The sequence below is a fragment of the Thamnophis sirtalis genome, unplaced genomic scaffold, assembly GCF_051295495.1.
Source record: "Thamnophis sirtalis isolate CommonGarterSnake01/CBP01778 unplaced genomic scaffold, rThaSir2_p1.2 scaffold_14, whole genome shotgun sequence".
NCBI lineage: Eukaryota > Metazoa > Chordata > Lepidosauria > Squamata > Natricidae > Thamnophis > Thamnophis sirtalis.
The window spans coordinates 22,045,043-22,070,867 of NW_028261394.1; the positions used below are offsets into that span (position 1 = coordinate 22,045,043).

Genomic DNA, 25,825 nt, shown 5'->3' on the forward strand with positions numbered 1-25,825 from the left:
CCAGGAGGCACTATTGTTATCAAAATCGATGAGTATTAAAAAACAAGGAATAATTTAGTGAGTCACAAGACAGCCACCACTGATGTGTTCTAGCTTGTGCATTGAGTACCAAACAAATGATCAATACCAGGACAAAATGTTCATGTCAAAACATGTTGAATGCCAAAATTGATGCGTTTTAAAGCAGTACCAAGGTGCCACTGTAACTTTCTTAAGGGGGAATCAATTCTAGAATCATGGACGCACTCTAGATTGATTCTGCTTCTTAAGCAAAACAAAAAACTGGCAGAATCTTATCTTATAGTTATATAAATATAAAGCTTTGCTTAATCAAGTTTTGAAAAATTCTATAGCTTGTTTAGCAAGGCTTAATACTTTTATAGTTTATCCATTTATTAAAGGCATATTGCTGATCCAATTTGTGCATTGTGAATTGCCTGCATTATAGTCGACGCACTAACATTCCCTTCAGAATTCTTACCTTAGGTATTTTGAAAATCTGAACAAATATGTGGTACCAATAAAAGAGAATATTAATAGCTAGTTGAACAGTGCAGTCCTTGGTACTCTCTGAGCTCACTAGTTTTCACTTGATTGCACTGAAGATGTTAGTTAGTTTAGTAATGAAATGTCTGCAAGAAAAAAACCAAGCTCAGAGAGCACTAAGGACCCCACAAATATATGGTAAATCCTTTGCCCAATCCAGATAAATCTCTGAAGTTCTGAATCAGTTGCTATCACTTGAGGTACAAAGGAGTGCCCACTTCCTCCCTTGCTATTTGCACTCACCATTGAAACTGTCTGTGTGCATGCCTTCAAGTCAATATGGAGAAGTCTGCGGTTTTCTTGGCATGAAAATTGGAAAATGAGACAATACTTCTATAAAAGAATCACAGCTACTAACATATTTCCATCCTTCCGAGGTGGGTAAAATGAGGACCCAGATTGTTGGGGGCAATATGTTGACTGTAAACCCTTAGAGAGGGTTGTAAAGAACCTTAACTGCTATTGCTAGTGCTATTGCCTCGGTTTTTATTTGAAGTTTTGCTAATTCATTTATCTTTGTTACTTAGACAATGGGAAAATTGCTAATATTATACTTTCTATTTAAGTCTAGGATTTGTAAAATTGTATTTAAAAGCATCTCAGAATCAGTTTGAATTTTAAATTTATCTTTTTATTATAAGGCTTGACACATATAAAACATATCATTCTTAGTAGAGGTGGGAACCAAAACCTTGGTTAAAATGAAGGCCCCAAAAGAACATCCCAGTGGTAAGGATGTTAAACATTCCACGTTTCTATCAAACACTGTTAAAAGTTTTAAATACAATGACAATCATTTTTCAAGTTTCTTAACATTAAAGTTTGGGCAAAATGCGAAAAGCTTTAGCTTCTTATTTTACTCTTGTTTCTGTTTTTAGCTATCCAAAATTCCCTATATTAACTAACATTTTATAAAGCAAAGACCAATCAGAAATTATACATATTAAAGGATTAAGAGTTATTAATTTAAAGTTGATAATTGATTAATCTCTTCAATATATATTTGGCTACTTCATTTATAATTTAAATCTCTTTAATTTAGAAATAAAGGCTCAAACTTTTATTTCACAAACTTTGAAGCAGTGTTATTAAGTCTTTCAGAAAGAAAGTGATTGGCTCAATGTCATGCTGACTTTGTGCCCAAGCCAGGACTAGAGCTCATAATTTCCCAGTTTTTAGCTTGCCCCTCTTTTTGTTTTTTAAAGCCACCTTTATTATTTTTATAAATAACTTGTGAACTTACCTACTAATTAGCAGGTAGTGAGCTTATCTACTAATCTTTCCTCCTCCTATTTTCTACCCAATAACAACCCTGTGAGAGTTGGGCTGAGAAAGTGTGACTGGCCCAAGGTCACCCAGCCAGCTTTCATCCCTAATGTAGGACTACAACTCCCTGCCTCCTGGCCTTTTAGACAAAACTGACTCTGACAATTTAGCATCCATGAATCAAAAACATCCTCTGATTGTTAGAACATTTGTGAGAAAAAGGGAATACAATTGTCCTTATGGTGGTCATATTCCTATGTTTTTCTTGGAGTGGGGTCTGTAAGGTTTGAAGATTGGTAAAGTTATAAATCAAAATTAAGAGTATTCACTGCTGCTAAAATGTCCGTATTAATCACTGGAAAGATTAAACTATGATATTAGAGGTCTGTTACCAAAAGGACTGGCCTATCACCGTATCAGAGAAACTGACTTACACTTTTCATTTCTGTACTGGTCAAGCTGAACTCAGTTATTCTGTTAAAGGTAAAGCTTTCAAGCAGTGTGTTTTATTTTATACCTTAAAATAATCAATCAATGAATATATTAACAGGTGGGAAGAATTGTTATAACATTTGTGTCCTTGAGTGAGCATAAGATTCCTCCCTAAACAGGTTCATTTTCCCTCGGCCAGCAAGCATGTGGCTGATAGTGGTACTTAATGGCAGCAAACGAATGGTAAAAGTGCTTGCATTGTAACCCTCTGCCTCTGTGAGTCTTTGAGGAAGTGGAATCCAGAGAGAACTCAAAGTATGATCATTTCTTCTTATAGTCTATCCAACCTTGCCTGAAGCTCTTCAGAGAAAGTGGGATGAAGTTGAACAGCTGCTTTATGATGAATTAATCACAAAACAGGTGTGTGCATTTTATGCTATACTAATACATACATACATATAGACAGATAGATAGATAGATACAGACATACATACATACATACATACATACATACATACATCAAGGTAAATAACTAAAAAAGTGACCCCTTGAGTCACATTGGATTTCTGCTCACTAAATGGATGGCTGAAATTTCCTTGATAATAATGTGGGCCTGGTCTTCTACTTACTGCCATCTATTCCTTTGCATTAATTTACCAGTCCAGCCTTAAGCTTTTGGATTTCTTGGTGGGAGCCATCCAAATTTAGCCCTATTAGGCTTCTGATTTTTTTAAAAAGTTGTACACACACACACACACACACACACACACACACAAACACAGAGTATATATTTGTCTCAACTTGTTTAATGTAAGGCACAGAGTCGTCCTCTGAAATCTCTGTTAAAGTGCTGTTGGAGAAAGTCAGAATGAACCCAATAAATACAAATAATCAGAGGGTGGATTCAGCAGGTTCGCACTGGTTCAGGCGAACCGGTTAACTTTTTACCCAGTTCGGAGAATTGGCTAATCCCACCTCTGGCTGGCTGCTCCCCTCCCAGGAGTCCCCCCACACACCCCATTTTGGCTTCCAGGTTGGTGCAAGAGGCCTTCCAGGCCCAAACCCCTGCTCTAGGGTGAGTTGGGAATGGGGATTTTGTATGATGATTTAAGAACCAGTAAAAGAGGAATGGAAAAATCCTTATCTGTAGATCAGCGTTTTTGAGTCTTGGCAAGTTTAAGATGGGTGAACTTCATGCTGCATGGGAATTCTGGGAATTGAAGTCCATGCACCTTAAATTTGCCAAGGTTGAGAAGCATGGGTCTACACTAGAGCTTAGGATTTTCCATTCTTGTTTTATTTAGAGTTTGGTGCAATTAAATAAATTAGTTTTGGTTTCGTTAACAAATAGTGATTAAAGCGATAAGAACCATTATTGGACTATTTGTGAGAAACTGAAATTAAAAGTTGATCTGGTCTTTGATGGTTAAATAAGGGATTATGGAAATAATGTAGACAAATGTTAATCTTAGAGTAAGAGCTTGATATTCTTTTTCAGTTTTTCTTCTTTTCCTCTTTCTTGCGCTTCCACTCTTTCTTTCCTGAACCTTTTTTTTTCAAATCTGTTTTTTATTTGTTTATCCCTTAGCTTTGTATTTTTTGATGTATGAAGGATCAAATATCAGCCATTATAATGCTACATTCCTTATTTACAGAAATCATATCAACATTTAGAATGAAATCCACTGAGAGCCATCTCATATAAGGCAGACTCTTGAGTCCCTCTAACCAAAAAGTGTTTATCAATAAAAGAGAATATTTGTAGCTCAGGGTTGAACTATGGGGTCCTTGGTGCTCTCTGAGCTTGATGGTTTTCTTGCAGATGTTTCATTACCAAACTAGGTAACATCATCAGTATTAGAAGGGAGTGGAGTTTGCTCTTATTTTCATATACTCATGGCTTACCCTGTCAGTGTTGATTAGTTGCTTCACAAAAAGTGTTTTGATTAGTACCAGGTCTCTACAGCCTCAGGCAGAGAATGGCTACTCTGCACTCCTCCCTCAAATGTTCTTTAAAATGCAGAGTTTCCCAGCATTCCAATGTGCAAACTGCGGTTACTCATCCTAGAATGAATCCTCTTTACCAGGCGCTTCAAAATTTGCTGTTTGCTAGGAAGATGTGTAGTAAAAGTCAGTCTACATTTAGTGTACATCTGACTTTGGGGATATTTCTTCATAACCAAACAAAGGTGTATTCTCTGCAGTTCTCACCCCTTGCTCCCTGGATCTGTATGTCACAAAGCAAAGCCCATATTCTGTAATTAACCCCCGTGCCCCGTTTTGACTGGCAGAGCTGAGTGCTGTCATGCCCCCTGGCCATGCCCACCATGACCATGCCCACTCAGCTGGTCATTAGGGCAGAAAACCGTTTGTTAAATTATTTGAAACCCAACACTGCAAATAATAATTCATATTTGGCTTCCATAAGGGCAGTAAAATGCTTCGATTTCTATATCCACCTTATGTCTGCTGATGGTGTCTTGTTTATAGTTACTTATTGCCTGTGTGGGAGGGGCACTTGGGATGGTATGTGAGAAGGTAAAACCAAGAGGCTATGCCAGGCGAAAGGAGAGGCAGCTTAGCCCACAGTGGGAATGTGGGCAGGGGGAATGTTTCAGAAGGGACCCTCCCTAGTTTCTTGGGCTGTAAAGGCAACAGGGGAAATTTTTTCTTTCTGACTTGCAAGACTCTGTTAATGTAACCGTAGATTATAGAATAGAATGAGTTCATCTGGATTCTTGTCTGGATTACCTTACCAGGATGATAGTTACAGCCTCTGGAACAGCCTCCTCACAGAAATATACATGCCCCCCCCTCCCCGCTCTCTGAGGGTGCCAGAAGGCTCTTCAGATTTGGCTGTGTCCTGAGGTGGGTATGTTTAGAAGAGCCCCTGCTGTGTTTTTCACTGCTGTGGTGGTTTTTCTCCTCTGTTAGGTTCTGTGGTGTTTTTAATATTTAAAAATTGTGTTTGGATATTGTAAGCCACTGAGAGTCCTCTGGAGTGAGACCACATATTGATGAGGACTTGAAAGTGTACATATTTTGCTTTATGAATAGTATCCATTTTCCATCTTAGTACCCCATTATTTGCAACAAATGTTAGACTTTATGACCTAACGAGCATTGATCTGAAAATTAATGTTTTCAAAGGTAATTTTTGTGTTTGACAGGGGAAATGGAATAAACAAATGCATAGCAACATAAACTGAACCCCCCCCCCCCCCAAAAAAAAGGTCCCAGTTGAATGCTTCAGCCCTTGGCTAACTTTTAACCTTAAGCCACTGTCTTCTTCCAGAATGTTCTTTTCTTTATTAAAAAAAATTAAGGGGGAGGGGGGTAAACCTATAACAATTAAGCCTATAAACCTGGGATTTCTAGATCGTCTCCATCTGACCAGCCCTGCTTAGTTTCTGAGTTCAGCTGGAAATGTCTTCTGTCTCTTAATCTTGAGCCTTCCAAAATGAAAAATTAAAGTATTACTTTTGTTTTCAGGGATACAAGAAAAGACTGAGAGAACTGTTTGAAGAAGGCTCCCTTTTAAAATCAACCAGAGAGAAAAAAGAGGACATTCATCTTCGACATTTGGAATTTGAGTCTGTGGAAAAGTGCAGCAAGGTACAGGATCTTTTCAGACAGTCCCTTGTGGTTGGCTGGGTTTCCTTGCTGTTTCAGATGTGGTTATTTTAGGCTGTCCAATTAATTCACATAGGAACATCAGTGAAAATGATCCTAAGGCCCAGAAGTCTTACTAATGACGGCTGAATTAAAGATAAATCTTCTTCAGAAAAACTGGAGATGATTTTTTTTTAATTCACAGCTTTTCCTCTTTGCTGTTTTGTAACTCTTGGACTTTGTATAAATCTATTCTGTTTTTGTGGTTAAAATCAATGTGAAGTTACTCTCCTTTTTTTTCTAGGAATATAAGCGACTCTCCAATGATCTGCAGAAATTATCAGATTTACTAACCCAGCATGGAATTCCATATGAACCCGTCCTATGTAAGTTTGCAATATTTTTCCTTCTGAAGAACCACCTTGCTTAATGATTGCCATATTACAACAGCACTGAAAAAGTCACTTTATGACTGGTCCTTTCAAACTTCCTGGCCTCCTTACACTCCTATGATTGAGGTTCAGGATCCTCACAGAGCTCCACAATCACACACAGCTGCTTTTTGCAAGCAGCTGGTTTCCAACAAGCAAAGTTAATGGAGAAGCCAGGGGTAAATAGCAAGCCATGGCCATGTGCTGCCTCACTCAACGAGCCACAGGGGACTCTCTTAATGTCTGTGGGGTAAGTGAGGTTGTAAGTCCATCTGAAGCCAGTTATGGTCATTAAGTGAGGATTACCTGTAAAGCAGTAATACATTTCATTTTCCAAAAGCAGGGAACAAAATATCTGCTAGAATTTTTGAATTCTTAATTCAAAAATTATTTTGAAATAATCTTAAAATTATTTCATGTTGGTTTAAGCACCAGAAACCTGACATTTAAATTTGATGCTGTAATTGAAGTTAATTGTAGAGTTGGAAGAGACCACAAGGATCAATCAGTTGAGCCTTCTGCAATGTGCAGTAAAGCCAATTAATGTATCCATGAATGGGGCTATTTTGCCTCTTCTTAAAACTTTCCAGAAATGGAAAACCCACAAACCATAAGCAGATTCTTCCATTGTTGTATAGGACGTTTTTCCTTATACCTGAAACCCAGGTAACTTGAGATTTATATCACAGTTTCTGGTTTCCGTTTCTATGATGATGGGAATAGTAATTTTAGAAAAGATTACAACAAGTACAATAAAAATAAATACGAATAAAAATGTAGAAAGGGATGAAAAGAAAGGAAAAAGGGAAATAGAAAAGAAAGAAAGAAATAAGAAAATATTTCAACCACCTGCAAATTATCCAGTTCACTCGTCCATGTCAGGCTCTAGAAACCAAAGAAGTACAGAGGTTCTTTTAAGCAGTTTCTTTTCCTTACCTACAGACAGATTTGTTTGCCAAAATGAAGCAGACAACTTCACCATTAAACATATACTCTAAGAAGAAGTTGAGAGAACTTGCTATGTGTTCCTCCTGGAAATCCAGACTATTATTTTATTAACATTTTATTTAAATTAGTAGAACACAATAAAATGTAGACATTAAAAAGTTCTATGTTTACCAATATCTAGGCCCATCATGCAAGCCACAGGTGACACACGGAGCCACTTGTTAGGGCATGCAAAGCGTTGCCCTGTCAGCTACAGCGTGCATGCGCGCGTTGGCCAGCTGACTTTGGCCTTCATTTTCGGCCATTTCTCGCCCTTCGGAGGCTTTCCTTAAGGGCAAAAAACAATCCAACACGCAAATTGGAAGTCCGGGGATGGACTTCCAGTTTGCGTGTTAGGCAGTTTTTCTCCCTCCAGAGGCTTCCCTAGAAGTTAAGGAATGGACTTCTGGTTTACCCATAGGACCATTTTTTGTCCTCTGGAGGTTTCCTGAAGCCTTCAGAGGGCCTCCGGGAAAGGCAGGGGAGGCCATTTTCACCCTCCCCAAGCTCCTAGAAAACTTCTGGAGCTTGGGGTGGGCGAAAAAGAGGTCCATCACGGGTGTTGCATGCATAGAATTATGGGTGTGGGCAAGCCTGTGCACAAATTGCGCTCCCCGTTTTTGGCACACAATGGGAAAAGGGTTAGCCATCATTGTTCTAGGCCATCTAGCCATTGAGGCAGGATTAGGTATGCTCACTGTCTTAAGATATATTTATAAAAAAGACAGGATAAAAAACTAATAATAATAAAGTAATAATAGTAATTTCCACATGTTGAATAAGCAATGAGCCTGCCATCAACTTTGCCTTCTGATATAGTTGAATATATTCCTGCTTGCCTGGCTTATTTCCCACTTTTCCTTTCGTTTCCTCTGAGATGAAGCTTTGCGTTCTCTGGGCATGGGGCCTCCTTGAATAGGGGGCTGCCTATTCAGCCATGTTGGCTCTTTTAGCCACCTCCTAGTTTTCTTCTTCGTTGGTATTGCTTGAGACCCAGCTATCTGTCAACTCGCAAAGCATCCCTGGCCTGCTCTTGAATTGCCATAGGCAAGAGGGGGGAAAACTGGCACGGCAGCCACATCAAAAAGCACCTTCCACACGTACCTTTCTCAAGGCTGGATCCCAGGTTACCTGCAGCAGCCAGAGCCCACGAAAGTGAATATGATTTATGACACACTGGCGGAGAGGGGGGAAACAGGGTTATAATTGGGCCATAAATTACATGGGGTCAGAGCTGGCTTCACTTGGGTATGTGAATGTTGCTCCTAATAAATAACTGAATTTCTTTTGAAAATTTAATTAGGGCATCTTTCGGAACCCTGACACTATCTTTATTTTCCTTTTAAAGAAGTCTCAGCTGACCCGAACAGATCTTTTACCACAATTACTTTGACTTTTTTGCAATTTAATTTTTTTTCAAAGTTAAAATACAAACTCCCATTTTTTTAAACAGCAACAAACAAAAAACACATACAAAGACATTTAAAAAGTTGCATTAAAAAGAAACAAACACTTCTATACATACTTCTAGCTAAATACTGATAAATATATTGCAATGATAGACCGCCTGCTGCCAATTACCTCCCAAAGACCCATTAGATCACACAGATTAGGCCTCCTCCGGGTTCCGTCTACTAGCCAATATCATCTGGCCACTACCCGGGGGAGGGCCTTCTCTGTGGCGGCTCCGGCCCTTTGGAACGAGCTCCCCGCAGAGATTCAGACCCTCACCTCTCTCCAGGCCTTCCGAAAAGCCGTTAAAACCTGGCTGTGTCGGCAGGCCTGGGGTCGATGAGTTCCCTTCCCCTCTCGAATCGTGTGGCTGTTGGTTGTTTTAAATGCCCTGTACTTTTTGTTGTAGTTTTTGTGTTTCCCTTCCCCTCCTTGGGTTTGTGTGCCGCCCTGAGTCCCGCCGGGAATAGGGCGGCATATAAATAAAATGAACCTTGAACCTTGATACTAGTTCCCCACACTTTGAAACAGATCCCCAAAATTTTTTACATAAGTTCTATTTTCACATGATTAACTTGTCATTTATGAGCTGTGTTGGGGTAGTGGTTGGAATGCAGCATTGCAGGCTGACTCTGCCAACTGCCAGGAGTTTGATCCTGACAGGTTCAAGATTGACTCACTCTTACATCCTTCCATGGTCGGTAAAATGAAGACCCAGATTGTTGGGGGCAACATGCTGACATTTGTAAACTACTCAGAGATATAGTTTCCACATACAAATTAAGCATTAAAATATTTTACACTATCTCTTTACTTCACCTTCATCTACTTTTAATTCTATTCACCCTTCATTTAGCCTTTTTTTCATTCACTTTAAATTGTTCTGCATCTTCTCCTGTGTGTTGCTTGGAGAATCCAAGCATGGGTTAACTTTGTCCATTAGCCAGCCTAGAGACTGTTACGAAATTGTTGACCATGCCTCCTCTGACTGGAAGAGTTCAGTTTTTTTAACTCAGTCCAGCCTCAAGGTTTCAAGGTTTATTGTCATTTGTGTGCCGCCCACTCCCTAGGGACTCTGGGCGGCTTTCAAAGAAGACAAGGGGACATATAAATTTAAAAATAGACATACAATTTAAAAAAAACTACACATCATACAAACTGCTTAGAGTGGGGCTGGATAAAAATCAACAGCCCCAGGCCTGCCGGAATAGCCAGATCTTCGTAGCTTTACGGAAGGCCGGAAGAGTAGTAAGGGTCCGGATCTGTACGGGGAGATCATTCCATAGGACCGGGGCAGCAAAAGAGAAGGCCCTCCCCCAGGGAGCCGCCAACTGACATTGACCGGCCGATGGCACCCGGAGGAGGCCCAATCTGTGCGATCTTATCGGTCTTTGGGAGGTAAATGGCAGGAGGCGGTCTCTCAGGTAGCCTGGTCCTAAACCATGTAGAGCTTTAAAAGTAATGACTAGCACCTTGAAGCGTGTCCTGAGACCAATGGGGAGCCAGTGCAGCTCGCGGAGGATAGGTGTAATGCGGGTGTATCTAGGTATACCCATTATCGCTCGCGCGGCTGCATTCTGAACCAGCTGCAGTCTTCGAACACTCTTCAGGGGCAGCCCCATGTAGAGCGCATTACAGTAGTCCAGTCTTGAGGTGACAAGGGCGTGAGTGACCATCCAAAGGGCCTCCTGGTCCAGATAGGGTTGCAACTGGTGCACCAGGTGAAGTTGGGCAAAGGCCCCCCTGGTCACAGCCGACAGATGATGTTCTAACGTCAGCTGCGGATCCAGGAGGACCCCCAAATTGTGGACCCTCTCTGAGGGGCGTATAATTTCACCCCCCAGGCTAAGGGATGGAATGTCTGGACCATCCTTGGGAGGGAGCATCAATAGCCACTCAGTCTTGTCCGGATTGAGTGCAAGCTTGTTCGCTCCCATCCAGACCCTGACAGCTTCCAGGCACTGGCACATCACTTCTACTGCTTCGCTGAGTTGGCACGGGGCGGACAGATACAGTTGAGTATCGTCCACGTATTGGTGGTATTTAATCCCGTGCCGGCATATAATCTCATGAAGAGATGTAAGTATATTTTCTCTAGGTTAATAGACAATAATTTAACTCAGATTAACAATAAATTTTCTGTTTTGAATTGTTAGTTAAAACTAGCAATTTAAATTTCCTGATTTATTGTATTTGGTAGTTGTAATGTATTATCTCTTGTTGTACTGCGTGAGTGGATTGCTATTCTGATGGACAGCTGCTACTTAAAAGGGCCGGCACCAGGTTGCCTTCCAAGGCTTAGGCACCGGCAAAATGGGTGTTGTTCCTTGAATGAGAATGTCAGTTGGTCTTACCTGAACTGCATGTCTCGAAGGTGGCGTGGGAGTAGTCACAGCTGGGTATTAACACAGCCCATTTGCCCAGAGACTGAGGTAAATCTTGAGGCCACACCTCTGCTCCTCCTCCTGACTCCCCCAGATTAACTAACTTCTCATGCCCCTAGGCGCAGGGCACACCTAACGGGTGGGAAGTGACTACTCCTACGCCACCTTTGAGACATGCAGTTCAGGTAAGACCAACTGATGGTCTCTGAAGTGGGGCGTAGGAGGAGTCACAGCTGGGACATACCAAAGCTAGATGTCCATGGGAGGAATCATTGGGCCTGAGTCCCCCGAGAGTCCAGGACTCCCTGCAGAACCCTCCTCCTGAAGGCAGCATCCGCAGAGGCGTAGAAATCCAGCTGGTAGTGTCTGATGAATGGCAAGGGCGACAACCAGGCAGCTGCTCTGCAGATCTCCTCAATGGGTGCCTGGGTGGCCCAGGCCGCGGAGGTGGCTGCACTCCTGGTGGAATGCACAGTAAGGCCCTCCGGTACCTGGAACCATCGTGCCTCATAGGCCTTGGAGATCGCCAGTCTGATCCATCTGCTTATGGTGGCCGGAGAGACCTTAGCTCCTTGGGTTAAAGGTTGGAAGGAGACAAAGAGCATCTCCGACCACCTGAAGGCCGCCGTGCGTTTCAGATATATGCGCAGGGCCCTTCTTATGTCCAGGTGGTGCCAGGACGTTTCCCTTCCCCTGGAGGGGTTCGGACAGAAGTCCAGGAGAACTATCTCTTGAGCCCTATGGAAGGGAGAGTTGATCTTAGGCATGAAGGCAGGGTCGAGTCTGAGGACGAACCGGTTGTTGTGGAAGGAACAGAGATCTGCCCTGCTGGAAAAAGCGTTAAGATCAGACACCCTCCTGGCCGAGGTGATCGCTACCAGGAAGACCACCTTGAGGGTCAGGAACTGTAGGCTCACCTCCCTCAGGGGCTCGAAAGGTGCCTGGACTGTGGGAAGGTCCCAGGTGGGAAAGCGGTGGACTGCCAGGGGCTGAAGGTTCGCTGCCCCTCTGAGGAATTGCCTTATGATGGGGTGGTGTGACAAGGAACAGAAACCCGCCCCCCACCCCCAAACTGTGGCTAAGTCTGAGACCTGCCTCCTGAGGGTACTGTGGGAGAAACCCTTCTCTAGGCCGTCCTGGAGGAAGTCCAGTACCTGGGGCAAGGAGGCCGAGGTCAGGTCTATCCCCGCAGCCTGGCACCAGGTCGCAAAGGCGGCCCAGGACTTGTAAATGTGGGTGTGGAACTCCTTCTGGAGGCCTCAATGGTTCTGATGACCCTGGCGAAGAAGTGGGCTTTCCCTTAGCTGCTCCCGCTCAAGCGCGAGATGGAGCCACTCTGGATCTGGGTGTTCCAGAGTCCCCTGGCGCAGGGACACCTCCCCCTGTGGGATCCTCTAGTGGGGTAGCTTCAACATGTCCACCAGGTCTGCGAATAGGGGGCTATTAGGATGACCTCTGCCCTCTCTACTACTAGCTTCCTCAGGACCCAGGGAGGAAGAGAAGGGGAGGGAAGGTGTAGAGGAGGCCCGCCAGTCATCTGCAGCATAGGGTGTTGGTGTCCACTGCTCCTTGAGACAGGAACCTTGAGATGAATCTCAGCAGCTGGGTGTTTGATGGGGAGGTGAAGAGATCCATGGACGACCGAATCTCTGGCAGATCTGTTTGAAGATTCTAGGATGAAGCTGTCACTCCCCGTTGTCCACTGTCTCTCTGCTGAGCCAGTTCGCCTGTTGGTTCTCTACCCCGGAGATGTGCTTCGCCTGGATCGATTGGAGGTTCCATTCCACCCAGCTCCCCAGCCGAAGAGTTTCGTTGCACAGCGCTTTGGAGTGTGTGCCTCCCTGCTTGTTCACGAGCGCTTTGGCCGCCACGTTGTCCATCAGGACCAGGAAATGTTGACTGAAGACTGTCACCTTGAAGTGCCGAAGGGCTAGGTGGATCGCTCTGAGCTCCAGCCATTGATGTTCTTTCGCAGGTCCGTTGGGGTCCAGCGGCCCTGCGCTAGTTTGGACTCCAGGTGAACAGAGTTGCATCCATCGTTAGGACCATCCTTTCTGGTTCCCTGAACAGGGATCCCTTGCTCAGAGCCGGCGACAGCCACCAGCGGAGGGAAAGGAGCACCTGGGGTGTCACGGGGACCTTGAAGCTCGCGTCGCACATCCCGTCCCTCTGGTGTGGAAGTAGGAACCACTCTTTGGCATGGAGACGAGCCCAGGGCACGATCCCGATGCAGGATGAGTTTTACGAGAAGCCTGGATAGAAGAGCTATGGGAGCAGAGCGAGTATGGCAGATCTCCTGAACCAGCTGAACAATACTGTTCCTACGCTCCTGTGAGCGTGGCACGACAAAACCGCACTCGACTAAAGCGCGCCCGATTAAACCGCGTCGCTGACGTCATCAACAGGACGACAACAGCGAGCGCGGAGAAAAGGGCGCTTTAAATAGCGCTTTGAAAGCAAGCCGATTTAACTTAAGGTAAGGGTTAGGTTTAGGGTTACGTTAAGGGTTAGAGTTAGGTTAAGGGTTAGGATTAGGTTTAGGGTTAGGTTTAGGATTAGGTTTAGGGGGGTTAGGTTTAGGTTTAGGGGTTAATTTTAGGTTTAGCGTTTACAGCGTGCTTCTGTCTCCGCGCTGTTGTCGCCCTGTGATGACGTCAGCTACGCGGTTTCGTTGAGCGCGCTTTAGTCGAACGCGGTTTTGTGGTGGAACCTCCTGTGAGAGGAACACCTCGCAGGTCACTGAGTCAATGATGGTCCCTAAATGTTGGAGCCTGGTGGAGGGAGCCAGATGGCACTTCTTGAGGTTAATCGAGAACCCTAGGGACCTCAGGGTGTTGATTGTGATACCCAGATCCTCCTCGGCCCTGGCAGCCAACTTAGCCAGGATGAGAATATCATCTAGGTAGCAATGTAGCCAGACTGGGATGGAATGGAGGTGCCCTGCTGCTGCGGCCAATACCTTGGTGAAGGTTCTGGGAGCCGATGCTAACCCAAAGGGAAGAGCCCTGTATTGGTAGTGGGTACCCTCGTGGGAGAATCTAAGGAACATGCGGTGCTCGGGGGCGATCATGATGTGTAGGTAGGCCTCCATGAGGTCTATGGAGGCTAGGAAGTCCCCTTATCGGATACTTTCCAGGATGGACTTGAGGGAGGCCACCTTGAACCTGCGGTAGACCAGTCTAGAGTTCAGTAACTTGAGTTCCAAGATGGCTCTCATCCTCCCCCCCCCCCCCCGCGAACCCTTGGGAACTAAAAACAGGTTTGAATACAATCCTGAACCCTAGCCCTCCCTCCAACCAACTCTACTGCCTTGATATCCAGCAGGTGTTGGATAGCCTTGCGCATGAAGGAGCGCTTGGATGGATTCCTGGAGGAGAAGATCCGGAACTTATTCGGGGAATGTGACCGGAACTCCAGTCTTAGCCTGAGCCTAACAGTCAGGAGAACCCACTCATCCGTGGTGATGTGCTCCCAGGTATTTGCAAACAAGGAGAGATGGATCACTTGGACCTGCGGAAGGGACAGTTTCCCCCCTCCCGCGAAAGGGCCGCTTATCCTGTGGTTGGAACCTGAATCTGTCCCTGGAATACTGCCTATCTCCCTGCCTGTGGAATCTGAGTGCAGAGTACCTTGGTTGTTGGAAGTCCGACTCAGGGGGACAATAGGAGGGCCTCCTGGGATAAGGAGCCGGCCGATGATTGGAGCGCCTGTTCGTGGGTGGGAAGACCTTACGTTTGTTCTTGTCTTCTATGAGGGTGGAGTCCAGCAATGAGCTGAAGAGCTTGTCTCTGGTGTAATCTGCCCCTGTCAGATGCCATTTTACTTGGGACTCGGCCTGCCAATGGCGCAGCCATAGTAAACGTCTGGATGCCACTGAGGAAGATAAAGCTCTGGATGAATACTTTACCGCGTCTAGCGTGACGTTGGCTGAAAATTGGGTGGCTGCCATTAACTTCATAATGTCCTGCAGCTGTCTCACATCTGACGCCGGCGTTCTGTCCCGAAGCTCCAGCCATAGCAGGGTGGACCTGTTAAAAAAAATGTGACAACCGCCACCCAGTCGCCCATGTCATGGCCTGGAAAGTCTTGCGCATGACAAGTTCTGCCCTCCTGTCCTCCACCTTGAGGCAGTTGGAGATGTCTCCCGCCATCACCGCGGAGGAAGCCACTGGAGTGTCCACTGAAGGAACCTGTAAAGCCTGGGTGAAGGTAGCATTAAGATTGTAACACCTGCGGTCATTGCTCCCCGGGGTTGGGAAGGTACCTGGTTTAACCCACTGGGTCTTAAGTACTTCTAGGAAGAGGTCTGGGGTAGGAATCTCTTCCTTCTCTACCTGGGGACTGTGGAAGGGCCCCTTCTTGTTCCCATTTGTGCAAGGAGTGGCAGCGGCTTGGGTGGGCTCTGGGGTTGCTGTCCACATCTGCAGTGGCCTTGGCCTTGCATAAAAAGGAACTAAACAAGGCAGGACAGAAGAGCCCCGTGATATTGGGTACTTCAGGGACCTGGGAGTTCTCGTCTTCTGAGAACTCAATATCCTTCTGTTCTTCTAAACCTGACCCTTCACTGGCGGTGGAGGGTGAAGGAGGCCTGGTGTCAGCACTGACTTCATTTAGTAATCAGGAAAGGAAACCACTGGACTCCATTTGAATTGAAATCAAGTGTACTTTTACTAATTATAAATGAACAGTTGCAAAACAAAGCTGAGTCTGGTTAATTAGGCGCGAAAGCGGATATCAAGTACAGTTCAATCCCCTCCCCTTGGCACCCCTGAACATAGTCCAATTATAATGCACCCAACTGTCAGGTGGGAGATAACTTCAAAAAGTCTCATCAGAATGGAATGCCGGACAGTTAGCCTTGGCGGGAAACTCCCTTCTTCCACATGTGCAGTAAGGTGGTCAGATCAGCGACTAGAAACTTCCTTCAGCACATAATGATTCCCCTCCTAGATACCATGCCCCCCCTCCCCATTTCAATGACAGCCAAAGCAGCAAGCAGAGGCTGACACCTGGCCTCTCTGGGGACAGGGGACCCCAGTTGGTCTAGATGTATATAGAGCCGAGGTGGCGCAGTGGTTAGGGTGCAGTACTGCAGGCCACTTCAGCTGACTGTTATCTGCAGGATGCCCCTGAGGGGTGTGTAGGCGATAGAGGGGGTGATAGGGAGCTGTGCCCCCTGCCAGACCCTTGGGGAGGTCCCAGGGATTCATGCTGGGCCTCCACCAGCGTGGAAAGCCTGCGAGGGGAGTGGGATCTGGAAGGAGAAGGGCTGATGGTATCCCTAGCCCTCCTCCTCATAACCCTGGTGGTCCGCACCTTGCTGGGGATCTCCCTCCTTGCAGCCTTAAGAGGTGCTCTTCATGGAGGTAGACCTCCCCCTGGTGACTGGGAGAACCCCCCTGAAGGTCCCCTCACCTGTATCCGAATCCCCTGGGGATCTAGGGCCAGCCGCTCCCCCGCTCCTTGTGGCCTCTGCCACAATCCTTACAGTCACGCTCACCACCTCGCTCCTGTTGTGCCAATCTCGGCTTGGTTGCACGTCCTGCACCTTTAAGGGTTCCTTGAGCCACGGTGCAATTGCCGGCCAACCGCCAAACAGCTGGATCCTCCCCGGATTACTAGCAGAGCACAGGCCCAAGGAACTCCCTCCCAGGTTCCGGTGGTGGCTTCTGAGCGCCCGTGACCAAGCCTGCCGACCACACGCTCCACTCACATGCTCCTCAAGATGGTCACAGTCCAAGATGGTAACCGCCGAACATGCGGTCTGAATCTGCTCCGATCGGTCATCTTCCGCCGTTCCTTGGGCTTCCTGCAATCCTCCGCAGGCTGTGACTCGGAGATCGCATTGAGCAGCGCCTGCGGCACGTGGCCTGGAGCCCCCCCTCCCCGCGATCGCCCAGCTGCTTGGAGGCTCTGCCAGCGCAGCAAGCTCAGCCTGTGCAAAGCTAGCAATCAGAGAGGTGCAAGTGAGGAGAGGAGGTCAGAAGTCGAAACAATGGAAAGGTAAGTAGTCTTCAAATCGAAGGGAGAGTCAGAACAGTACTCCTTCTGGGCCAAAGACTGGGTTAATCTGGGGGAGTCAGGAGGAGGAGTAGAGGTGTGGCCTCAAGATTCACCTCAGTCTCCGGGCAAATGGGCTGTGTTAATACCCAGCTGTGACTCCTCCCACACCCTACTTCGGAGACTTCAAGTATAGGCAGTGGAAACCTCAAATTTTCTCTAAAATTCTGAAGAGTTACTGCTAATCAGAATAGAAAAGATGAATGGCTGTAAGAATGAAGTATCTCAGGTCTAGCAAAGAGGAGGACTGATAGCAGAGAAGAGGGGATGGACTTATTCTCCAAAGAACCAGAGGGCAGGCAGAAGTTATGGGTGGAAGATCATTAAAGAGAGATCCAACCTAGAACTATGGGAATTTCCTGACAATGAGGACAATTTAATCAGTGGAACAGCTTGCCTTCAGAAGTTGTGGGTGCTCCATCACTAATCACTGGAGGCTTTCAAGAAGAGACTGGACAGCCATTTGTCTGGAATGGTATGGTCGCCTGCTTGAGCAGGAAGTTGCACTAGAAGACTCCTAGGTCCCTTTCAACTCTATCAATATCCTATGACTTCTAAGATAGATTGACATTGTATAAAGTAGTTTTTTCCCCCCTGTGTTCTAGTTGGAAACAAAGATGATAATCACATTGCGCAAGCACTCGAGATAAAAAAGTCAGATTTTATCACTATTCCAAATGCTGACAAGCATGGAGATGCTGAAACTCGGTACAACGCCTTGTGAGAAAATTAAATTGTCCACTTTCCCAGATTCGGTAAAGTATTTCCATCCACATGCAATTTTTACTAATTTGATTATTAAATCCCTAACAATATTATTTTTTTCAACATTTATTCAGAAATTCTTTTCATTATTATGCTGGAGGGAAAATGGGGAGATCAGTGGGCATTTTATGTAGGCAGCTTCCTTAAACCCTGTTTTTTTGCCTCCGTAACAGAGCCTAGTGCGTGAGGGCAGCAAAGGATGCCTTAAGCTGCCAGACTCCGTTCCTTTGTGGAGAATCGCAACTGGAGCCCCATTCAACAGCAAGAGCAAGATTGACAGATGTCTTACCTGTTCAACGCTCACACTGGTGCTGCTGTGGCCCTTCTTTTCTCAGTGGAAGTTGGGAGAATACCTTGGAGCTTTGAATAAAGATAGAGTTATGACCATGCCGCACCTTCTGTGTCCGTTGCTGACTTTGAGGAATAAGTTTCCTTCTTGCCCACAAGAAACAGATTTGCTAGAATTCATTTTGTGTAAAGCTACTTCAGTTTTAATCTGAATTACTGACATGCTTTCCTATACCAAAATGTTTCTTGACTGGATCCAGCCTGTGAACTTCTTTTTGATAAAGAGAAAGGGTGTTGCCAGTTCTGGAAGATGATAAAAAGGCTCCTTATGCTGATGGGGGAGGGGAAGGAGTGGGGATCAATGCTGTCAGCTTCCCAAGGACCGGACCGGACCCGTCCCGTCTGAGGCTTGTTAGGAACCAGGCCACACAGCTGGAGACAAGTGGCAGGCAAGCAAATGAAGCTTCATCTGCATTTGCAGCCACTCCCCAGTGCTACCATCACCGCCTCATAGGAGCGCAAACCCTCCTGCAAACTGCGCCTGTGAGGGATTAGCCGTGGGGGGAGGGAAGAGGCTGGGATGCCTTGAGGAAAGGAGGGGGGGTTTGGGAGGCAAGCCCTGCCAGCCCAGAAAGCGAAAGGCATCCCTTGAGCAGAAGCTCAGCCAAAAGAAGCCCAGGTGGAGAAGGTGCCAACTGAGGGGTCCATTACGTAAACCAGCGGAGAACCTTTAATTGGACACGGACAACGGGGCCAGGGGAGAAAGTTAGTTGCATCTTTTGTGCCAAGCAGGCCGGTTCCCCTTTGCTCCTCCTGTAGCCACTTAAGGCAGTGGGACAGAGAACATTAAGCAGAACCTGCCCAGAAATAGCTTCTACCAAGGTTCTGCATATGATGGCCCAACTCTTGTGAAAAAAGCTTTGTGCATGATCCAGGGGATCCTCAACTTTGGCAACCATTCAAAGCTGCAGTGGGCCTCCCCAAAGGCCCTTGCGACCCGGTTCCAAGTTCTGACAGCCAGACACCCCCCCCCACTCCTTTCACATGGTTGCATTTTGGGTGCTGGCATAAAGGCCAGCCTGTGCTTATGGCCATCTGTAGTGTCCTCCAGTCACATGGCTGTGATTTATATTTTTGATGAAAGGAGGTGTTTACTTCTGGTTTGGGGCAAAAGTGCCCCATAGTGAACAATAGGTTCGTTTAATGTCTGCCACAAAAAAGGTCATAAAATGAGGTCAGTCACATGATGACCCACTTTACAACTTCACAACTTATTTGGGCAAAAGAGCCGTTTGTCTGAGATGATGTGGATTCCCCCTTCCAACCCTGGGATTTTATCACCTCAATAAGAAAATGAGGGGCACCAGAGCTGCCCCCTTTGCCCCACATCAGGGCAGAGGATCCTGAAGGGCAACTCCTCGCTGCCTACAGGACGAGAGTTTTAACAGACCTGCCTGGTTCACACAAAGGGAGGCCGAGGTCAGCAGCTAGGATCCCACCTGAAAGGGCCTGGAGAAGTAACGGCAGCCCAGGTGCCACCAATTGCTTTGCCTCCCCTCCCCTCCCCTCCCCCACTGGGTCCTGCATTGACGGAAAGGTAAGAGGCAAAGAAAGCAAGGCAGCAGGAGGTTTTATTGCCCCCAAATCTCCCCCGTGGGAAAAAGTATCAGACCGTTTCCTATTTTTATATGAATCCCCGAGGCCTCTGGCCACACAAATAGAACCTCCAACCACGGAGCTCCAGAGGGACGGAGAGTCTGGCTTCCATTTCCTGCCGGCCACCTAGTTAAAAAGGGAGCTGCCGACTCCCTCAGAAAACTCTAAACTGGATGCGGGTTTTGCTCTCAACAGTTGGGACAAAAGCAAAAGTGTTTGGTGCTCAGCCCCGAATGCCTCCCGAAACTGGGCTTCAGTAAGGATCCACCCACCTTTGCTGCATTGGCTTTCCCCAGCTCCTGCAAGATCACACCCCCCCACCCCCCCACACACAGGTGGAAGTCGACCGCAGGCACGTTTCATGAAAGTACCAGGAGATCAGAGGTCTTGGGGACATTGATGTCAGGTTGCTGAGTTTCTTTCTGCCATTTCAAATAAACCATCATAAACGTGAGCTGGGCCTTCATTCGCTTTCAAACGCTTGATTACAGAATGGGGGGGTTAGATAAACCAGCAGCCTTCAAGGGAGCCCAAAGCTGCCATCTCGGCTCCTGGGCTGAGAAGAGGCCGAAATGGCCGCAGCTGCTTTGCACCAGAGAGGCTGAGGCAGGGGAACCTTGGTCCTACACGAACTCTGTGAAGTCGTCCACGGAGGAGATCAAGCGCTTCCTCTGTCCAGTTTCGTAGGTGGGGGCCGGGTCCTGGGGGACACGGATGGAGGCTTTGGTGGGGACCGGAGGATGCACGCTGGGGAAACGGGCCTCTTGGAACTGGGTTTCTTCTCGGATCTGGAAGAAAGAGAGGCTGATTGCAAAGGCAAGACTTGTGGCAGCCCCTGCCCAGCTAGCTTCTCCCAAAGACACAGCTGCTGCTCTCTATGAGGTCTTTATGACCTGTTGGTCTTGGGCATCCCGGGCTGTTGCATATAATGTTGGGATCTCTGTCTGCCATCCAGAGAATAACCCTACCCTGAGCTGCCCTTCACTGAGCTCAAAGTGAGCAATCCAGGACTGTGTCGCAAGAGGTCTAGAAAGTGTGTTTCTCGCAGGACATGTTTGCCTTTTGTGGAGAAAGAAGGCTTGAGGGCTCCTTTGCCTGCTTAGACCTCACTGGCTGTTTGGAAGAAGCGAGTGGCTGCTCAAAAGGAGGAAAGAGGCTTCCTTACTCACCCTGTGCCGGAGTCGCTTGATGTGGCGCAGCCGAGCGATCCACTTCGAGGGATAGGTGTCGGTGGGGTTGGAGCGGCTGTGATGGACCAGAGAGGCCATCTGAGTAGAGAGAGGGGAGAAGGGACCTATGGAGCACACCTGAACGGAGGGGCTCTGCTGACTGCGGAATAAGCCAACCCAATCTGACAGTGCAGTGCATATTGGGATGAAAAGAGGCATCCTGGAGGCACAGGCAGGCCCTGGGCCCAGTGGCCCAAGCTGGAGCCACTCTGCAGGGAGAGCCTGATTCTGCTGGGTCAGCTGCCACAGGGACAGAGCTCCTGGCAGCAACCATAAAGTCTTCCTTGCCTTCCAGCCAAAGGATCCCTCTGCTCATTCAGTGCTGTTTTGAAGCTCGAGAGGGCAGAGGGCCTTGAGTGACAGGAGGAAGAGCTGCTGCCAAAGCAATGGCCACAAAAGAGAAACTTGAGTTTGGGCCAGAAAAAGAGCCTCTCCTTAGTTCACATAAGGCTAAAGAGAGGGAGGGGGAAGCTCATTCAGACCGACAAGATTCAGTTCCTAGAACGTTACAGTCAGTCCTCCTGATCTCCATGGCCTTGCCTTCTGAGTCTGGTCTACCTTGTAGGGCTGGTGGAAGGGGAGAGAAGGCCCACCCAAAGGAGACTTACATTGGCATGCAGCGCCATCTGCCGGGCGACAAAGGGAAGGTTTTTGTCTGAGACAATCTTCACCACACTTGTGTCAATGAGCCCCTCCATGTCTGGGATGGCCGGGAGAGAGGAGATTACAGGGTGAGAGCAGAAACCAAACCCACTCAACCCTCCAGCATCCCTATATCCCTGTATGAAGCCAACGGCATTTGCAACACTCACCACCTTTGGCAAACCTGGGTACAGAGAGAGAGAGAGGCTGGGCATACCTTTACGGCACTGGAGAGTGAGCAGGTTGCAGTTATAATCCAGCGGTTTGATGATGACATGAACAAAGTTGAATTGGCCCTAGAAGGGAAAAGCAGAATCAGCACGGAGGAACTGACCTTAAGGAGGACCACCAAACTTTAGTCGCTTTTCCTTGAGTAGCAATCACTTCTCTGGACCACCTGTGTAGGGCAACCTGCTTAGGAAAGAGATTCAGAATCAATCCAGAGTGGGAGTGGGCTTCTTGGGCCACCAAGAGTCCAAATGAAAAAATCCCCCCCGGACCCTTTCACTGACTTCACTCTTTGTTCAGAAGAGCCCTGATTGGTTGGAGATCTTGCTGTCTCTCAGCCTAGAACAGCAGAGGCAACTTCTATCTCCCGTCCATCGACTGGCAGAAAGCCCCTCCTAGAGGTGGGCCAATCGGAAAGCCACCAGCTATCTTGTCCAATCGGTGTCTTCTTCCTTACCTTGATGGTCCCCAGTTTGAAATCTTCCCCAGAATCATTGTAAATTATGGAAACAAAGTCATTCCCCAAATGTCGTTTCTTGTCACAGCAATTTTTATCCGAATCTTTGGTGGGCATCAAAGTGGCAATGTGGAAAATAGCTATAAAACAAGGAGAGAGGAAAATGGATGCAGATAGTAGTTCAGACCTCAAGCAGCAAACGAGGGATCCTCTGGAAATCCCTACTTGGGCAGCTAAATTTAAAACAAAGGGTTTTCGGTAGATGGCTGGATGAAGAGCAGCCGTCTCCGTCCATAAAATGCTCCCAGGAGCCCAAGCTCCCTGCTTGGAGAAACTGACAGAACTGAGAAGTGGGGGAGGTTTTGCTCAGCAAAAAACTTTCTCGCTGAGTTGATCAGAAGGAAAAGTTAAGCTGCAGAACGTCCCCCACCATCTCAAGATCCAGTCAGCCAACAAGCCTCCTGCACCGAACGTTCCTCGGCTGGGGTCTCTGTTCCTTCATGCCAGCTCAATGTAGATGCTAACATCTGTCCAGCATGTCACAGCCAACAGCACAGGCGTGAAGAGGCCTTCAGAGGGACTTCTTAGGCTACTTCCTTGCCTTGACATCAGTACAGTTACACCTGGCAAGGTTTGAATCCCAGAATCTGAAGAATCAAATTGTTCTTGGGCTTCAAAAGAGCTCCTGAACAGCTCAGAGGTGGAGGCGGAGCAAACACAGGTCAGAAGCCGCCTCTCATACCTTGCATGATGTCGTCGTGCCAGCAGTAGGTGAACTGCCCGTCCTCTCCACACACGTCCAGGCCGCCCAGATAAACCTTGTCTGGCTGGCAGTCCTTGAGCTCAATGAGCTTGCCCAGGCCACTCAGGAACTCCGTGTACCTGTAGGAGCCGTGCTCATTGGACAGAACGGCCAGCTCGTTGCTGCTCTGCAGGACCAGAAGCAAAGCAGGCCCTCAAAGCAGAGCCAAGGCAAGAGGAGCCCAAGGCCACCCCAAGGGCTCCATCAGTTAGCATGTATTTCGAAACCCACAATGATTGGATTGTCACGCAGGACCGATCACGCGACTCCGGGGAGAGGAGGAGCTATGGTGGAAACGAGGTCCTCCAATCCAGTTGGGCAACTGGCACTTCCAAGGGAAGAGGGACCAGCTCTTCCAAAGAGGTTCTGCTTACTGTTACCAGACATGGCACATACCTGTCCTTCTCCAACATACAAGACGGCAATCTTGTGGGTGTCATACGGAGGGATCTGATCTAGAAGCTGAATGGAGTTCTCAAAGGTCTATGGATTAAAAGACAAGAGGGTCAGATCCAGCCTCCTGGGCCTTTTAAAAGACTGAAACAAGGTCAAATGCAAACATCCTCTTCACTGCTGAAGGCCTCCCAGGCACCTGGAGAACCTGCACAGGCAACACAACTCCCATGACAACCCAACTGCTTGTCTGAGCACAAGAGATCCTTTTTTCGCCTTTCTTGCAATTCTCAGGAAACAGGGAGCCACATGGGTCTAGTAGTCCAAAAGCCCAGAATCCGCTTCCACAGATACAATCCCTGGAGTGCCAGAGAAGCAGATGGGGGGGAGGGGAGCTGGCCAGACCCCTCCATTGGCTAGAAGAGCAGCAGCTGCAAAAACTTCCTTCCCTGCCCTGATGAGGAAAAGAACCGGCTAAGCCTTTTCTTCTTCTTCCTTCTTAACCTGCTACAGCAGCTGAGGGAGATGACAATGCCACAAATAATAAGTACACACACACAGTTGCAGCCTTGTGTGGTTGGTGGCATTTTGTTTCATTTGCTACAAAACCTGAGCTGCTGCAGTCCCCCAGAAGTCACTGCAGACAGGATGGGGCCCAAAGAGACACGATTCCATCAACCCCCCCACCTGAACAGAAGCCATTAGTAGGCCCCCTCCCCCCACCCCAGGTCTCAAACAAGGGAAGCCCCTGGGAAGCCCCTGGGCGTCTCCTCCCCAACCTCTCCAACGCAACCTGGGAAATCAAGAAACACCTGGAAGCACCCAAAGCATTTGAGCCTCTCTGGGAAAAGAAGTATTTGCCCCCGAGAAGCATTTCTGGGAACACCCCCCTCCCAAGCAGAGCATTTCCCACCTGGAAATTACATTTTAGCAACGCTCCCTCTGCATCCACTCCACCCCCACTCTCTCTAGTGGCATTTATTGGTTCCACTATTTCACATATTTCATACCACATGCTCTCTCCCCCTCTCTACGTCCTGCTGCGCTGTTTCATTGTGGCAGTAACAGGGTGTGTGTTTGTGTGTGATGAGGGAAGAAGGCAGAGAGCATGGACTCCTAGCAGGGGGCGCCATATCCCAGCTGCCAGCTACAGCATCTGCGTTGGGAGCAGTGAGACACAAAGATGCTGGAAGCAGAGGATCAATTACAGGAAGTCCTCAACTTACAACAGTTCACTTGGTGATGGTATGAAATTACAACAGCACTGAAAAAAGTGACTTATGACCATTTTTCACACTTACGACTGATGCAGCCTCCCCATGGGGACGTGGTTTACATTCAGATGCTTGACAACTGATTCACACTTATGACGGTTGCAGTGTCCCAAGGTCATGCAAAGTCAATGCAGAAGCCAGATTACAAACACCACTTTACCAATTCAACAGCTGTGGTGATTTAATTAAATGTGGCAAGAAAAGTTGTAAAATGGGGGAAAACTCACTTAGCAAATTTCTTTGAGTCAACATTTCTCACTTAGCAACATGAATTTTGGGCTCAATTGTGGTGATAAATTGAGGACTACCTGCAATGTCATTAGAGACAATTTAACTAATTTATTTATATCCCACATTGACTTTTACAAATAACTTCAGATGTTGGACGTACCAAATGCCCTTCCTCCTCAATTTCCCCACAACAATCGGTGGTGAGGGAGGGGCTGACAGAGAGGGACCGTCTCTCTCCTCCACCCAGTTTTAATGCCTAAATCACCATTTTCCAGCCTGACGCCTGAACCTCTCGGCCAACTGGCTCTCTTGATGGCGAGAGCAGGAAAAGGCAGCCCTGGACCCTCCTTGTGCTTTCACCAAGAAAACCAGAGGGAGAGAAGAAATCAAATGGCTGATGATGGGTGGATCATCATGGAGAAATCAGCAATGAGTCAGCAATGATTTAATGATACAAAATCAATCAATGAGCCAACATGCTCAAACTTACTTCATTTGGCAGTAAAAGGGGCTTGTTGGATTCATCACCAAAGAAAGGAGAATGATACAACTGCAGGAACACAAAGCTGAAGGGGGGCGGGGAAAGAAGACAAAACCCATTTAGCTGCAGAAGAATTTAGGCTTTCGTGTCACTGTTCACTTATGGAAGACACAATAATCTACGATGAATGCTTTGATGTGAAAAAGGAA

General features: G+C 47.1%; 2 protein-coding genes across 8 annotated transcripts in view; one reads left to right on the top strand and one right to left on the bottom strand.

Moving 5' to 3' along the window:
* GNPTG (N-acetylglucosamine-1-phosphate transferase subunit gamma) overlaps positions 1 to 18,329 on the top strand; it is a 26,366-nt gene extending 8,037 nt beyond the window's left edge. Inside the window, exons 8-12 of one of the 2 annotated variants that reach the window (XM_014067648.2) lie at positions 2,582 to 2,664; positions 5,737 to 5,859; positions 6,161 to 6,242; positions 17,776 to 17,925; positions 18,109 to 18,329. In XM_014067648.2, the coding sequence (XP_013923123.1) occupies positions 2,582 to 2,664; positions 5,737 to 5,859; positions 6,161 to 6,242; positions 17,776 to 17,894 (407 nt within the window). In that variant the 3' untranslated portion in view covers positions 17,895 to 17,925; positions 18,109 to 18,329. The remainder of the gene's footprint in view (positions 1 to 2,581; positions 2,665 to 5,736; positions 5,860 to 6,160; positions 6,243 to 17,775; positions 17,926 to 18,108) is intronic. The other variant, XM_087728919.1, reaches the window with a different exon arrangement.
* Positions 18,330 to 19,836: 1,507 nt separating this feature from the next.
* TSC2 (TSC complex subunit 2) overlaps positions 19,837 to 25,825 on the bottom strand; it is a 67,203-nt gene continuing 61,214 nt past the window's right edge. For all 6 annotated transcript variants that reach the window (XM_087728917.1, XM_087728918.1, XM_087728916.1 and 3 more), the window contains 8 exons: positions 25,626 to 25,701; positions 23,634 to 23,720; positions 23,178 to 23,364; positions 22,436 to 22,575; positions 21,968 to 22,046; positions 21,717 to 21,808; positions 21,049 to 21,147; positions 19,837 to 20,667 (listed from right to left, as the gene is read on the bottom strand). In XM_087728917.1, coding sequence (XP_087585043.1) covers positions 20,503 to 20,667; positions 21,049 to 21,147; positions 21,717 to 21,808; positions 21,968 to 22,046; positions 22,436 to 22,575; positions 23,178 to 23,364; positions 23,634 to 23,720; positions 25,626 to 25,701 — 925 coding nt within the window. In that variant the 3' untranslated portion in view covers positions 19,837 to 20,502. The remainder of the gene's footprint in view (positions 20,668 to 21,048; positions 21,148 to 21,716; positions 21,809 to 21,967; positions 22,047 to 22,435; positions 22,576 to 23,177; positions 23,365 to 23,633; positions 23,721 to 25,625; positions 25,702 to 25,825) is intronic.